Here is a 14,541-nt window from a genome sequence, read left to right as displayed (position 1 = left end):
TACCAATAATACTGTCTTGTGGTGTTGAAAAAAAAGAGAGAATTAAAATATATGCTATATACAAGCTGGTGATGGTGGGATATGTGCGCGTCCCAAGGTCTTGGCGTTTTCCAGAAGCAGAGTAAAGATATTAATTCACTCTTATGTGTCTCAATGTCTAGGCTGACCGCTACCATAATGCAGTAAGAATGTATACTTTCCAAGTAGTGTGGGGAAGGAAAATATAGAATCAGGAGAAATAACCCAAAAAGGGGAGGAGAAGACTAGTGGGAAATATCAAATAAAATGATAGATATAAAATCGAACATATCAGTCACAATACTTGCAAATAGCCTACACGGTCCAGTTAAAAGACAGATATTGCCAGACTGGATCAAGTCACACTGACCTGTTCCCATCGCCCCTCTCTGGCCTTCTTTGGTCTTCTGGTTGGCTTTCCTAGAGTGCCCCTTCACGGCCTTCCTAGAAGTAAGCCTGTGTCCTGCCTCGTGACAGTCAAACTGGACCAATCAGGGGCGCCTGAGTGGCTCAGTTGGTTAAGCGTCCGACTTTGCCTCAGGTTATGATCTCGCAGTTCTTGAGTTCGAGCCCTGTGTCTGGCTCTGGGCTGACAGCTCAGAGCCCGGAGCCTGCTTCGGATTCTGTGTGTGTGTGTGTGTGTGTGTGTGTGTGTGTGTGTGTGTGTGTCTGCCCTCCCCAGCTTATGCTCTCTCTCTCTCTCTCTCTCTCTCAACAATAAATAAACATTAAAAAAAAAAATCAGACCAATAAGCCAACTCCAGAGCCGCATAAACCAGCTGAGTCAATTATAGTCAACGACATCCCACATGATACGCCACTCCTAGAAAGTGGTATTGCGTTCAACGCTTTCTCTGTTAAGCCGTACCCCTTTCGCTGGAAGTCCTCATCAGAGGCTGGGAGGCTGCCCAGCAAGGGCGCTCCAAGGAGGAGCCGGGCTCCGGTCCACGGGTAGATGCGTGACAGTTTCACCCTTGCTTACCGAATGAAGACCTCCTCCATGGTGGTGACCGAGGCCCCGAAGCTGGCGATCCCCAGCTCCACCTGCCTCTGTTCCAACTCGGTAAATAGAGATGCAAACCTGGAAGGGAAGAGAGGTTTTATTCCTCACAGGTGCAAGGGGACCCCCCCACCCCCGCCCCACCATCACCGTCACCCTGAGCTTTCCGCAGGGCAAAGAGCGGGGGCTGTGGAGTCGAGATGGACCTTGTTCAAATCTCAGCTTGGTCGCCCTCTAGCTTCAGGACTCTGAACTTGAACCGGTGAGGGTGAGGGTGACAGCATTTACTCCAGAATGTTTCTGTGAGGGTAAATCGCACACACACCTCGCACGTTGTGCGAATATCATTCCATCTCTTTCCTACTCTTTTTGGAGTGCTACTAAGGCCCAGTGGCCATTCCAAGCCCCTTTCCACCTATGAACTCCGTCAATTGTCTCCACAGCTCTTTGAAGACAGTGCTGAGGTTAAGTGACTTCCCCAAGACCACACAGCGGAGACAGGACACAAACCCAGGCCGTTCTCTCCAAAGACAGTGAGTGCTCTTTTTTGTTTTGGTTTTCCTACTGTTACGGTAAATGAGGAAAGGAGCTAATTCTTAACAACCTGCTGATCTCAAACCCTTCCTTATGCATGCATGAATGGATCGTGGCTTTTTGTGTGATATTAAGAAACCCACAATCTCCTATCTGCTCCCTCACAGCCCAGTGTCCAGGCCAGCAAAGTGCCTGTAAGAAACCCCGCTCGCATGCCCGATGCCCTCATGAGGCTGCACGGCGTTCTCGTCCGCCCCCAAGGGCGGCAGGTGCGTTAAGAGCTTGCACAGTGCACTGACTGTGGCTGGGTCTATGTGCGGACTCTGCCGCTGCCTGGCTGTGTGACTCTGGGCTAGCTCTTTCACGTCCCGAGTCTCTCCTCATCTGTAGGGTAGAGACTACCTCATGCACCGAGTCGTAAAGAGCACAGTGAACGTAAGGGCACCTTGCAGAGCAGCCGGCCTGTGCTGTGTGTTCAGTGTCCGTTTACTGAAATTGTGCTCGATTGCTACTGTCTTGCGACAAGGTCAGTATGTCCCTTCTGAAAAATTGGAGCACAATTTCCACGTAGTGAGATGCCTTGTTCTCGTGTCAGTCAAGAGGTGATGTTACTTTTTTAAAAAATATTTTTAATGTTTATCTTCCAGAGAGAGACAGAATGTGAGTGGGGGAGGGGCAGAGAGAGAGGGAGACACAGAATCTGAAGCAGACTCCGGGCTTTGAGCTGTCAGCCCAGAACCCGATGTGGGGCTCAAACTCACGAACTGTGAGATCATGACCTGAGCTGAAGTCGGACCCCCAACCGGCTGAGCCACCCGGGTGCCCCAGGAGGTGGGCCTTTCCGTCACCCTACACAGTGTTCCTGCTGCCCCCTCCAGAAGGTTCCGTCTCCTGCCCGCAGATGACCAGTGTCTCTATTTCCACCACCAGAGGTTCCCCATACCCGGTCTTTGTCTTCACATAAGTGGAATCTTCGTCTACTTTGGGTCTGGTTTCCTCTATGCAACTTGTTTCTGAGGTTTGACCGTGTGGTTTGCACGCATTGCTAGTGTATTATTGTTCATTGTGTGTCTCTGTGGGTGAGTGTTCGCCAAAAGCAATATGCCCCAGTGTGAGTGCTGGTTCTCCTGCTGACCGACATTTGGGTGGAAGCGATGGGGGTCGGGTCAGAGGAAGCCCACGGGCTCTGCCGTGGTTTCTCGGAGCCCTGGGCCGCCGTGCCCGGGAGGATCGCGTCCATGTGCTGCCCACCGGTCCCAGTTGGAAGGCTTTCTGGGAATCCCCGCTGAGGCCCCAGACCTGGGTGCGAAGCCGTCCTGGGATCCCCAGGTAGGTCCATTTGCCGGCTCGTAATTTTGCTAAAGACTTTGTGTTCGTGTTCATGTGCCAGAGTTTTGCTACTGGAGACTCATGCCCTTAAACGGGTTGGGAGCTGCTCCCTTCTCTCTCTCTCTCCCTCTCTCTCTTTTTTTTTTTAATTTCCTCGGCGTTTGATGGGACCTGGCATTTTCTTTTCGGGAACATTTGTCGTTGCAAATTTGATCTCGTCGGTAGATGCACGGTGATTCGTCCTCGTCTTTCCCACCTGGTGTCAGTTTTGGTGGATTGTGTTTTTCAAGGAATCAGCCTGTTGTATCCAAATCCAATTTGTCTGTGATCTTTTCTCCATGTCCCATCCTGACTGTGCAGTCGGTGTGCGGAATGGTCTGTTCATTCCTGTGGCTGGTTCTTGTCTTTTCTTCTTTTTTTCTTTAATGGCTTTGGCAGAGGCTTGTCACTTTTATTAATATTTTTAATAAACAATGTCTGGCGATTTTAGATTTCTCGATTTTTTCTTTTGCTTCTTATTTCATCATTTGCTCTCCTCGTATTTATTATTTCTTTCCTTCTCTGTATTCTGAGCTTCCTCTCTCTCTCTCTCTCTCTCTTTCTTTCTTTTTTAGAGAGAGAGAGTGGAGGAGGAGCAGAGAAACAGAGAGAGAATCTTAAGCAGATTCTTAAGTGCTGAGCATGTGCTGAGCATGGAACCAGATGTGGGGCTCGATATCACAACTGTGGGATCATAACCTGAGCCAAAATCAAGAGTCAGATGCTTAACTGAGCCACCCAAGCACCCCCCCCAATCATTACTAATTCCTCTTTGACCCATAAGCTGTTCAGAAGTGTGGTGTTGCATTTCCAAATATTTGTGGATTTTCTAGGTATCGTTTTGTAATCAAGCGCTAATTTAACTCCGCCGCTTGTGTTTTGGGGAGGCTGGGTCATGGCTGAGGGCCTACGTGTGAGACAGGGATGCCAGGAAGACGGCAGAGTGGGAGGGACCCGGAATGTGCCCCTCCCCTGGCACGGCGTCGGCGCTGGCAGAATCTGTCTGATGTGCGTGCCACTGGAAGCTGTAGTCAGAGCCGTCAGGCAAGAAAAAGAAGTAAAAAGCATCCAAACTGGAGAGGAAGAAGTACAATTATCTGTTTGCAGATGACATGATCTTATATGTAGAAAACTCTAAGATGCTACAAAGAAGCTGTTAGAACTAATAAGCGAATTCAGCAAAGTAGCAGGAGACAAAGTCAGCGCGCAAAAATCCATTGCATTTCTAAATACAATGAACAGATCTGAAAAGGAAGTTATAAAAATAACCCCATTTCCTATAGCATCAAAAAAAAAATTCTTAGGAATCAGCGTAATCAAGGAAGTCAAAGACTTTTACGATGAAAACTATAAAACGTTGCTGAAGGAAATGAAAGAAGTTGTAAATACATGGAAACACAGCCCCTGTTTATGGACTGGAAGACTTAATTTTGTTAAAATGTCAATACCAGCTGGAGAAATCTGCAGATCCAGTGCAGTCCCTACCAAAAAAGCAGTGATGTTGTTTGCAGACGTAGAAAATGCCATCCTCAAATTCATATGGAATCTCAAAGGACCCTGAATACCAAAACAATCTCAAAGGAGAACAAAACTGGAGGACTCACACTCCCTGGCCATCTAAGAAGCGACAGCAATCCAAGCAGGGCAATATTGGCACAAAGGCAGACGGACGCATAGATGGAAAAGAACAGAGAGCCTAGAAATAAGTCCTCGCATTTATGGTCAAATGGTTTTCGACGAAGTTGCCAAGACCATTCAGTGAGGGGAAAAGGACAGTCTTTTCAATAGGTGGGGCTGGGAAAACTGGACATCCCCACGCAACAGCATGACATGGGACCCTACATAACACCACATACAAAAACTAACTCAAAATAGATCGAGGACCTAAATGTAAGACCTAAAATCGACTCTCAGGAGGAAACATGGGACAGAGCTTCATGACATGGGATCTGGCGGTAACTTCTTGGATGTGACACCAAGGGCATGGTAACACAAGTAAAAAATGAGCAAATCAGATGTCATGAAAGTTAAAAAGCAACAACTGTGCAGCAAGAAACACTATCATCAGAGTAAAAAGGCGGCCCAGCGGGTTCGATCCCCACGTCGGGCTGTCTGCTGTCAGAGCAGAGCCTGCTTCAGATCCTCTGTCCTTCTCTCTCTCTGCCCCTCCCCTGTTCACACTCTGTCTCTCAAAAATAAATAAAACATTTAAAATAAAAAGACAACGCACTGGATGGAAGAGAATATTGCAAATGCTATATCTAATCAAGGATAATATCCAGAATATATAGAAAATTCCTACTACTCAACGCAAAGAACAACTCGATTCAAAAGTGGGCAACAGGGGGCACCTGGCTCAGGTAGAAGAGCGCGCAACTCTCGACCTCTGGGTCGTGAGTTCGAGCCCCATGCTGGGTGTAGACATTACTGAATAAATAAAAGTTTTTTTTTTTTTTTAAATGGGCAATAGACATTGCTTCAAAGAAGACCTATGAATGGCAAGGAAATATACACCAAAGAATGGGAAGCAGGGTCGTGAATGGATACTCGTACACCCATGTTCATGGCAGTATTATTCACAATAGCTAACATGTGGCAGCAACCCACATGTCCGCTATGGATAAAGAACGTGGTGTGTGTGTAAGGGAAAAGTATTCAGCCTTAGGGAGGAGGAAAATTCTGCAAGACGCCACAACATTGAACCTTGAGGACACTGTGCTTAGTGATCTAAGCCAGTCACGAAAGGACAGATCCAAAAGCCAATGGGAAAGTGCACGCTGGCACTCATAAGAGGCAGTGAGAGCAGTCCAGATCTTAGAGACAGAAAGTATATAACGGTGGGGGCCAGGGGCTGGGGAGAGGGCGGTGGGGAGTTCGGGTGCTCCTGGAAGTGACCCAGTGGAGACAGGAGTTGATGGTGTGGATGGGCGGGGTGAGTCAAGCAGTTGCGTTCCTGAGAACGCAAGGTGGGTAGACCCGCAGCTGGGGCTGAAGGGTGAGCCTTCAGCAGGAAGGGGACACGTTCTGGGCTGTTAAAAGATGGAAGGAAGGAAGAAAGGAGCCAGTGTGGGCTTGTGTGGGAGTGAGACGGAGTTCTTGTTTGCTGGCTCTCGACTTCATAGTGAAGTAGGAGGTAAGATTCCTACTTGAGAACAACATGATGCAGAGGATGGGGTGTTGGGGGGGTGCCGGGAACCTATCCGGGGTCTGAAATAATTAAAGAAAATCAGGTAAAACCTTCATCTGAGCTCAGTCACCCAATAAAAGGGCCCCTGTAAAGCCATATTTAAGAATTTGACTTTAACCTGAAGGCTTCTGGGAGCCATCGAGGGCTTTAAAGGATGGAGGTGACATGATCAGAGCCCCATATTTTCAAGTGTGCTTAGGCTGGAGTGTGCTGTCTCTCCAGGAGGTACCAAAGGCCTGGGGGTCCAGACCCTCACAGAACAGAGAGCTCTTGCTGAGGACAGAGACGGGGGATGGCTCTGGACAGTCCGTGCACGCACGCAGGCACTCCCGTGAACGCTCACAGGTACTCCCGTGCACACACACAGGTACTCCCGCCCCCTGGGGTCCGCACCTGGGCATGCTCTTTTTAGGAAGAATAAACGTTAATTCTTCTCCAATGCTGGACTGCAAAACCGCATTGGGTATGTGGTGATAAATCAGATGGGCAATCTTCTCTGTGCTACAGTGAGGTTTCTTCACTAAAGTCATGTAATATCCTGCACCTGAAACAACATTTCAAAGAGCCTGAAATAATCTTACTCTTTGTAGCTGCACTTACTTTTTCTGTAGGTCAGAAGGGGCGGCTCCCTGGGAACGTGGAGCTGGAGGGCCCCGTGGGGTGGAATTGTTTTCACACAACGAACTGGCCTCTGAAGGCCGGTATTCTGGAAGGTCTGGCCTTCTCCTCCGTGACCGGAGGTGGTAATGACGGACTTAGCGATGCTGGCCGACGTGGCAGAGGGCTGTATGGAGGGCAGCTGACTTGGCAGAGGCCTTGCACATCAACGTGAAGAACAAGGCTACCTCTGTAATAATCACATCATGCTTTTGGCGTTTTGAACGTCCTTTCTGACACCAGTGACACTTGCTAGCGTGTTGCTGGCGATGGGGCCACTCAACAAACATTTCTCAAGCCCTTGCGATGAGACAGGCACTGTTCTAGGTACCAGTCAGGAGTTCTTGCTCTCATGGGCCTTCATTAAAGGAGTGTGAGACAAACAATAAGATACACGGGGAAAATGTATAGAGTATTAGTGACATGAGCCATGTGTCAAGAAAGACAGACATGGGACGGGGTGTGGAGGGTTGGGGAATGTGATTTAAAAAAATTTTTTTGTGTTTATTTTTGAGAGGGACAGAGCATGAATAGGGGAGGGGCAGAGAGAGAGAGACACACAGAATCCGAAGCAGGCTCCAGGTTCTGTGCTCACAGCTCAGAGCCTGACAGGGGGCTCGAACTCATGAACTGTGACATCATGTCCTGAGCCGAAGTCAGACGCTCAACTGACTGAGCCACCCTGGTGCCCCCAGGGAGTATGATTTTAAACAGGGCACACCAGGCCAAGCACGGCCCGTGGGCCACCCCTAGGACTCTGGCTTTTGCTCTCGGTGGGAGGGGAGGTCACTGCAGGGCTGAGCCGAAGAGTGACAGGCTCATTCTGACAACAGGGCGGTGGTGGGGAGTGGGGGTTAGTGGTGGTGGTCAGCAGGCAGGTGTGACAATCCAGGCCAGGAGAGGATGGAAGCCAGTCCAGGGTGCTAGACGGGCGTGGAGGTGAGGGAAGGGAAGGCCCCCAGGGTTTGGGAACAGATAGGATATGGGCTCTGACAGACGGAGGGGTCAGTGAGCCTGCAAGGTTTTGGCCCAGATCCTAGAGGACATCGTCTGCCCGTGCTGTGGGCAGCGGCTGTGGTGGCAGAGTGCGGGAGCCCGGGGCTGCGCAGGGTTTGGACAAGCCTGCCGGAGCTGGGCAGCGTTCACGCACGGGGAGCTCAGGAAGGGGTCCGGGCTGGAGAGAGGATGACCGCAGGCCGAATGAGGTCACCCGGTCAGGGGGCAGAGGAAGGATGGGGGCGGCAGTGACACAGGAGGCCGTGGGGTCCAGGAAAACAAGGGAGCCACTTGTAGAAACACCCCACACCTGTACAGGTGCTTCGCACACGCTGGCTCAGTCCTTGAGGAGCACGGTCCCTGAGCTTCCGCTTGTCACATCGGGAAAGGACGGTGGAAGAAGGATAAAACCCCTGGCCGCGTGGGTGGAGAGGCCGTGAACCCACAGAACGGAACTCAGACATCAGTGTCCTGCCTCCAGATCTGAGTCTGCTCCCGCGCCCCCTCCTCCCTTCCCGGCCCCGGCCCGGGCCGCAGGGCCCCGCCCGCCCCGCTCACCGTACTTCTGCTTGAGGAACAGCGAGGACCCGCAGCACTGAAGCTCCCCCTTGGCCATGATGGCCACGCGGTCCCCCAGCAGGTCGGCCTCGTCCATGAAGTGCGTGGTGAGCAGCACGGTGCGCTGGCTCTTGTGCTGCTGCAGCAGGTCCCAGATGGCCCTCCTGGAGACGGCGTCCATGCCCGAGGTGGGCTCGTCCAGCATCAGCACCTGCGGGCCGGGCCGAGGAGCCGGTGGCGGGTGGCGGGGTGGCGGCGGCTCCCCGTGGCCGCCCGCCGTGCTGGGCGCCCCGCCCCGGGGCCTCCCGCCCGCCTACCTTGGAGCCCGCGATGAGGGCGATGCCGATGGACAGCTTGCGCCTCAGGCCCCCGCTCAGGCACCTGCTCAGGGAGTCCCGCTTGTCCTCCAGGCTGAGGGCGTGCAGCATCCGCTGGACCTCTTCGGGGCACTTGAGGCGGGACAGGCCCTTCAGCTGAGACAGCGGGGGCAGGGACGTCGGGCAGGGGCTCCCGGCCTCGGCGCCTCCTCCTTCCCTCCGCGCGCTGCGCCGCGTGCCCCGACTTCCCTCCACGCCGCCCTGGTAGGGGCCCAGCCGTCCCACAGGCATTTTGCTACGACCTGCACAAACTGCACCCCAGAAACTTACTACCTCCGTGGAAAGGGATGGGCACAAGGCTCTTGGGGTTTGAATCATGTGAATATGAGTCTCATCAGTACCAAGTACAGCAGCGTATGAAGGAAAGGATTATACCTCCTGACCAAGTGGGAGCCACCCCCCGGGATCCAGGGGACGTTCCACAGATGAGAAATCTAAGTGTTGCAAAGGCAAGAGTTTGGCTGGCTTTTCACCCAGTCAGTGGGAGGGGCCTCTACACCCTTGGAGGGATGCGTGTGTCCTCCTTATTCGGGGCTGTACCCTTGGGCCACACCTTAGTTTATGCTAATGAGCTGACTCCGGACCGGCAGGCGCAGCCGGCCTGCCTAAGCTGCAGACTGAGTTCAGTCACCTGCTGCATGATCCCATCACTCAGGCCTCTGTGACGAATCCCACCAGAAAAACTGGACACTTGGGGCCGCCCGGGGGGCTCAGTCAGTTAAGCGTCCGACTTCGGCTCAGGTCATGATCTCGCGGTCCGTGAGTTCGAGCCCGCGTCGGGCTCTGTGCTGACTGATCGGAGCCCGGAGCCTGCTTCGGATTCTGTGTCTCCCTCGCTCTCTGCCCCTCCCCCACTCACGCTCTGTCTCTCTCTCTCAAAAATAAATGAAAAAAATTTTTTTTAATTTTTTTTTTACGTTTATTTTTGAGACAGAGAGAGACAGAGCATGAATGGGGGAGGGGCAGAGAGCGAGGGAGACACAGAACCGGAAGCAGGCTCCAGACTCTGAGCCATCAGCCCAGAGCCCGACGCGGGGCTCGAACTCACGGTCTGTGAGATCATGACCTGAGCTGAAGTCGGACGCTTAACCGACCGAGCCACCCAGGCGCCCCGAAAATATTTTTAAAAAAATAGAAAAAAACCCCAAAACTGGACACTGGAAGGTTAAGTGAGCTGCCCTCCTGCACAGCGACGTGCCAGCAGGGTATGTGTCCCGAGGACACGGAAGCTTCGCACGTGGGACTCACCCAGACCTCACCCTGTGTGTATGTCTCTTCGTTCGGCTGGTCCCGACTTGTATCCTTTATAATCACCCTACCCTAATGATAACCCTTGCCTCTCCTCCTCCCCGAATGGTTGGGGAACAGTGTCCAAAAGAGGTTTTAGGACCCTCTGAGGTTGGGGTCAGGGAGCCACAGCCTGTCTTCCCACCACCAGGACGCAGAGGAGCCACGGCCTGTCGCGCACAGACTCACCTGAGCATAGAAAGAGAGATGCTCCGCTACGGTGAGGTCATCAAACAGGATGTCGTGTTGGGGGCACCAGCCCACGCTCTTCCGGATCTGTGCCATATTGCGTGAAATTTCATATCCATTGATATACACACACCCACTTGAAGGGGGAATAAGACCTAGGAGCAAGGAGAAGACATATCCAAAGGTCACCTGCAGTCAGAGCACGCGGCGGAGCAAGGGCGTAAGGACACTCTCTGTTTGTTGGCGTGCAGGCCGCCTCTGCTTGTCACGATTGGGAACATCCGAGGCGTAGATGATCTGTGACAGTGAGTGAGGATGTGTGGGGGCAGCGGAGGCAGGAGACCTCCTTCCTACGTCTGAGGAGCGCCAGCCTGCCTCGGTGAAGAAGACACACACGGGTGCGTGTCATGCTTACACTGAGATGAGCATTAAGAGCTACTGTGGAAATGTGGTTCAGAACGATGGCGTTTGGGTTGTCTAATAGGTTTGAGCTGAGACCCATGACTGATTCCGTGTAAATTCCCAGTAAGCCCCAGGGAGCACGCGAATGATCCCTGGGGCATGTGGGGATGTGTATACGGCCCATCTGTGTACTCTGTCTTTATTATCAGTTTCTTTTTTTTTTTTTTTTTTCAACGTTTATTTATTTTTGGGACAGAGAGAGACAGAGCATGAACGGGGGAGGGGCAGAGAGAGAGGGAGACACAGAATCGGAAACAGGCTCCAGGCTCTGAGCCATCAGCTCAGAGCCTGACGCGGGGCTCGAACTCACGGACCGCGAGATCGTGACCTGGCTGAAGTCGGACGCTTAACCGACTGCGCCACCCAGGCGCCCCTATCAGTTTCTTTAAAAACATTTTTTTAATGTTTATTTTTGAGAACGAGACAGAGAGCACAAGTGGGGTAGGGGCAGAGAGAGAAGGAGACACAGAATCTGAAGAAGGCTCCGGGCTCTGAGCTGTCAGCACAGAGCCTGACGCGGGGCCTGAACTCACAAGCCTTGAGATCAGGACCTGAGCCGAAGTCGGACGCTCAACTGGCTGAGCCACCCAGGCACCCCCTATTCTCATTTTCTTATTTTAAGTTGTATTTTTTCAGACTGAAAAAGGCCATAGATGTCTATTGCAACAAGGTTAAAGGAAGAAGGGCAAAGCAGACGAAGGTTATGCACATCCCAACCTGTAAACACGACCGCTGTTAACATTGTTTTGCATACTTTCGGCTGTGTTCTTACGTTCTTATGCGTACGCTGTCCCACATGCTAAGTTTCTAGCAAAACTGGGAAATATAAATTCTGGTTCTTTTAACTGGCCTTTTCACAAAACGGTCTATTGAGGCCATTTCTCCACGTCAACGAGATCTATATAATTTGCGAAGGCTAACAGGATTTCATTGTTATGAATATACCCTGTGTATTTATTCACGCCATGCTAGTAGGTATTTAGGTATTTAGCTAGTTTGCAGTGTTTCGTGAGTATGAACATGGATCTCAACTCTGCCTTCCTCCCCATACACTTTCTGACTCCAAACCAATGTCAGTAGATTCGGTGGCCAAGAGGGGACAAGACTTTCAGGTTCTTGATACTTCCTGCCAAATTACCCACTGATGGCGTTTTGGGATCTTTCATTTTGCCTGTGGACGATAAAGCATCAGTGACTGTTTGCGGTTGGGGGACGGGGAGGAAAACCAGTGATGCTTTCCACGTTAAATACGGAAGTCCTTTTATGTAGAGTTACAATACTAGAATAGCTCCTAGAATTTTTTTTTTTTCAAAACCCACATAGCTTTACTGGGTGGAGGAATGGGGTTTCAGATACAGAACAGGCCTGTGCCAACTTTGGGGCCTCCATGCATAGAAGCCCTTCAATGTTCAGTGTCCTGGGCCCTCAGCCAGGCTTTCCCTTCCCGGCTTAGCATCTTCAGGGCTATTCAGTCTCGCTCCGTGTCTCTCAGCCGTGCCACTTTCTCCAGGGCCGCGTTGGCCTTTTTTTCTGTGCCGTGTCACTGCCGGTAGAAATCCGTGGCTCATCTCTGAGAGGTCATTCGTGGTCCACATTGTGGCAGGACTTGCAATTACGTTCATTCATTCATTCAGTCAGTCATTCGTTGAAAAGTATTTACCGCGTGGCTGTTCTTTGCCAAGCCCTGATCCAAGCACCACTGGCCAGAGGGAAACAGAACAGATTCTCTGGAGAGAGGGATGGGGGAGACAGAGGTAGCACACATATACAGAAACCACTGCTGAGAACAGCAGAGAGGGAAGCACCCGGGAAGAGCGTGTGTGTGTCTGTGTGTGTGTATGGGGCGGGCGGCGGGGGAAACGGTTTACGTCTTTGTCTTTGAACAACACTAGGACCTTAGTCATGTGGCCTGGGGGTCTAGCTGGGTCACCCTGCAGGCGCCGAGGACCTCAAGTCCATACAGGAGGAGAGGCCTCTGGCATCAGCAATGCCTGCATCTGACAAGGACCCCGGTCTAGAGACAGTACTGCCCCCCCAGTCCAGGAAACCTGCCGGCCTGAGTCCCCTGTCCTGACCCCCACAGAGCCTGTCCAGTGAGCGTCTGTGGGGCTGAGCCTCAGATCCTAAAATCCTGATGCCAGGGAGGGGGCGCGGAGGGGGAGTGGCCGACGGAACCTCAGGCCAAGTTTCCCCTTTGCTGCTCGTCAGAATCTTCCAGAGAAGGTGCACAGCAGCCTGGGAGGGGAACCGAGGCAGCCTGCCTCTGAGATGCTGATAGTTTCTCTGGCAGGGTGGGTGTCTGTGACTGCTTGGCTCTCAGAGCTCCTCGAAGCTCAGAAATGTGTCTCGTTGGTCTTGTACAGAACTTTACACAGGTTAAGGCTCCAAGAAATACATATTTGCAGAATGAACAAGTTCTCAAACATCGCAGCCTATTGTTTTAGCTGACAGAATGTGAAATAACTATTTAGGCATCAAAATGATTGTGAAACCGAAGTAATTGTAGAATAATTCTCCAGGTCTCATCCTAACTGAGCCACCTCCCCCGCCCCCCCAATCAGAAGCAAATGGATGGATTTCATGGTTAGGAGATTAGTGGTGCCTCCCTGTACCGGAAGGTTCTATGTGGGAAGACACACATAGGGCAGGGCTCACAGCTCCTGGATAGCGTGTGAGATCAGAGTCTGCAGGCTGAAAGAGCCAAAGATTTTCTTTTCCTGCTACAAGGTCATGTGAACAGCCAGACAGGATACAGATGGCATAAAAACAAACAGCAAATGCTTCGTATTAAGACGTCAGTGAGATCTAACGAGGGGAGATGGAACAGAATTCGGGGTCTGTTCCTCCTCGAGGGGCTGGCCCCGCACAGGTACCTGTGAGCACGTAGCACGTGGTGGTTTTGCCGGCTCCGTTGTGTCCCAGGAGAGCAGTGATCTGCCCCTGGTACAGATTCAGGGTCAGGTCTTTGACTGCTACATGTTTATTCTTTCCTGTGTGATAGACCTGTGGAAAATTCAACGCGTGACTGACCGTGGAGCACGTGCACACACGTGGCGTTTGTGACGAACCTGTGACCCACCCCAAGTTCCCCTGCCAGCCCATCGGTGGGAATCCAAGTGGAAATCTAGAAGGGAGCCCTCTTTTCGGGGTTTAGCTGACCGGGGTGGGGGGGGGCTGGTGAGGAGCCTGACGGGGGTGGGGCGCAGTCCTGGGGGTTCTCCCTGGTACCCGAGCCACGGAGGCCAGAGCTCGAGGACGAGGGGCTCAGAGCTTGGCAGGGAGATTTCTCCCTGCTTCTAGAACCACACCTTTCCCCGCATTACCTGGCTAAGCCCCCTCAGAAATCATGCCAGAACCGTGTGGCTGCAGACAGCCTGTTGTGTGAGCACAAAGGGAATCCCTGCTTGTGGAAGCGGCAGGCGTGCCTGGAGGGAGCTGGAGCCCTCCCGTCCGGGCCAGGATGTGACGCCTCCTCCCCCTCCAGCTCCCACAGGCAGAGGAAGGCTGCGAGCGTGACAAGGCTGCGTTGTCAGTACGAGGAAACCGCCTCTCCTTGGGACTCATCGCATTTGAAGGACAGAAGGGGCCAAAGGAGAAAATGTGGGACATCCCCGGCATGGGGCTTGTGTCCAGGCGTCCCGTCGCGGCACTGCCTAGTCACGCGGGGCTCTGCGTGCAGGAAGGGCTCAGCCAACGCTGGTGACAGGGAATCACGCCCCGGCTGGAAGCGGGCCCTGAGAGCTGGGGCTCCGAGTGGCTGGGTGTGTGAACCGTGGAGGATGGAAGTCAGCCAGCAAGTGGCTGAGTCCCAGGGTGTCCCAGGTGTCTCCAGGCAGGGGCGCTGGCAAGGCAGGGGTGAGGGGGGCGGGTTATTTCAAGAGAGATCATCCAGACCCTCCACCCTCCTC

The 14,541-nt window shown here is 52.4% G+C and overlaps 1 protein-coding gene across 1 annotated transcript in view; it reads right to left on the bottom strand.

Moving 5' to 3' along the window:
- Nucleotides 1–14,541, bottom strand: part of LOC115504521 (ATP-binding cassette sub-family A member 17-like) — a 76,439-nt gene that overhangs the window by 36,211 nt on the left and 25,687 nt on the right. Inside the window, exons 11-16 of the mRNA XM_032591666.1 lie at nucleotides 13,507–13,636; nucleotides 10,172–10,326; nucleotides 8,636–8,791; nucleotides 8,319–8,529; nucleotides 6,501–6,651; nucleotides 1,001–1,099 (exon numbers count right to left, since the gene is read on the bottom strand). Coding sequence (XP_032447557.1) covers nucleotides 1,001–1,099; nucleotides 6,501–6,651; nucleotides 8,319–8,529; nucleotides 8,636–8,791; nucleotides 10,172–10,326; nucleotides 13,507–13,636 — 902 coding nt within the window. The remainder of the gene's footprint in view (nucleotides 1–1,000; nucleotides 1,100–6,500; nucleotides 6,652–8,318; nucleotides 8,530–8,635; nucleotides 8,792–10,171; nucleotides 10,327–13,506; nucleotides 13,637–14,541) is intronic.

Source organism: Lynx canadensis, chromosome E3 (assembly GCF_007474595.2).
Source record: "Lynx canadensis isolate LIC74 chromosome E3, mLynCan4.pri.v2, whole genome shotgun sequence".
NCBI classification, from domain to species: Eukaryota; Metazoa; Chordata; class Mammalia; order Carnivora; family Felidae; genus Lynx; species Lynx canadensis.
Note: the sequence above shows the minus strand (reverse complement) of the source record. Positions and strands in the feature narration are given on the sequence as shown.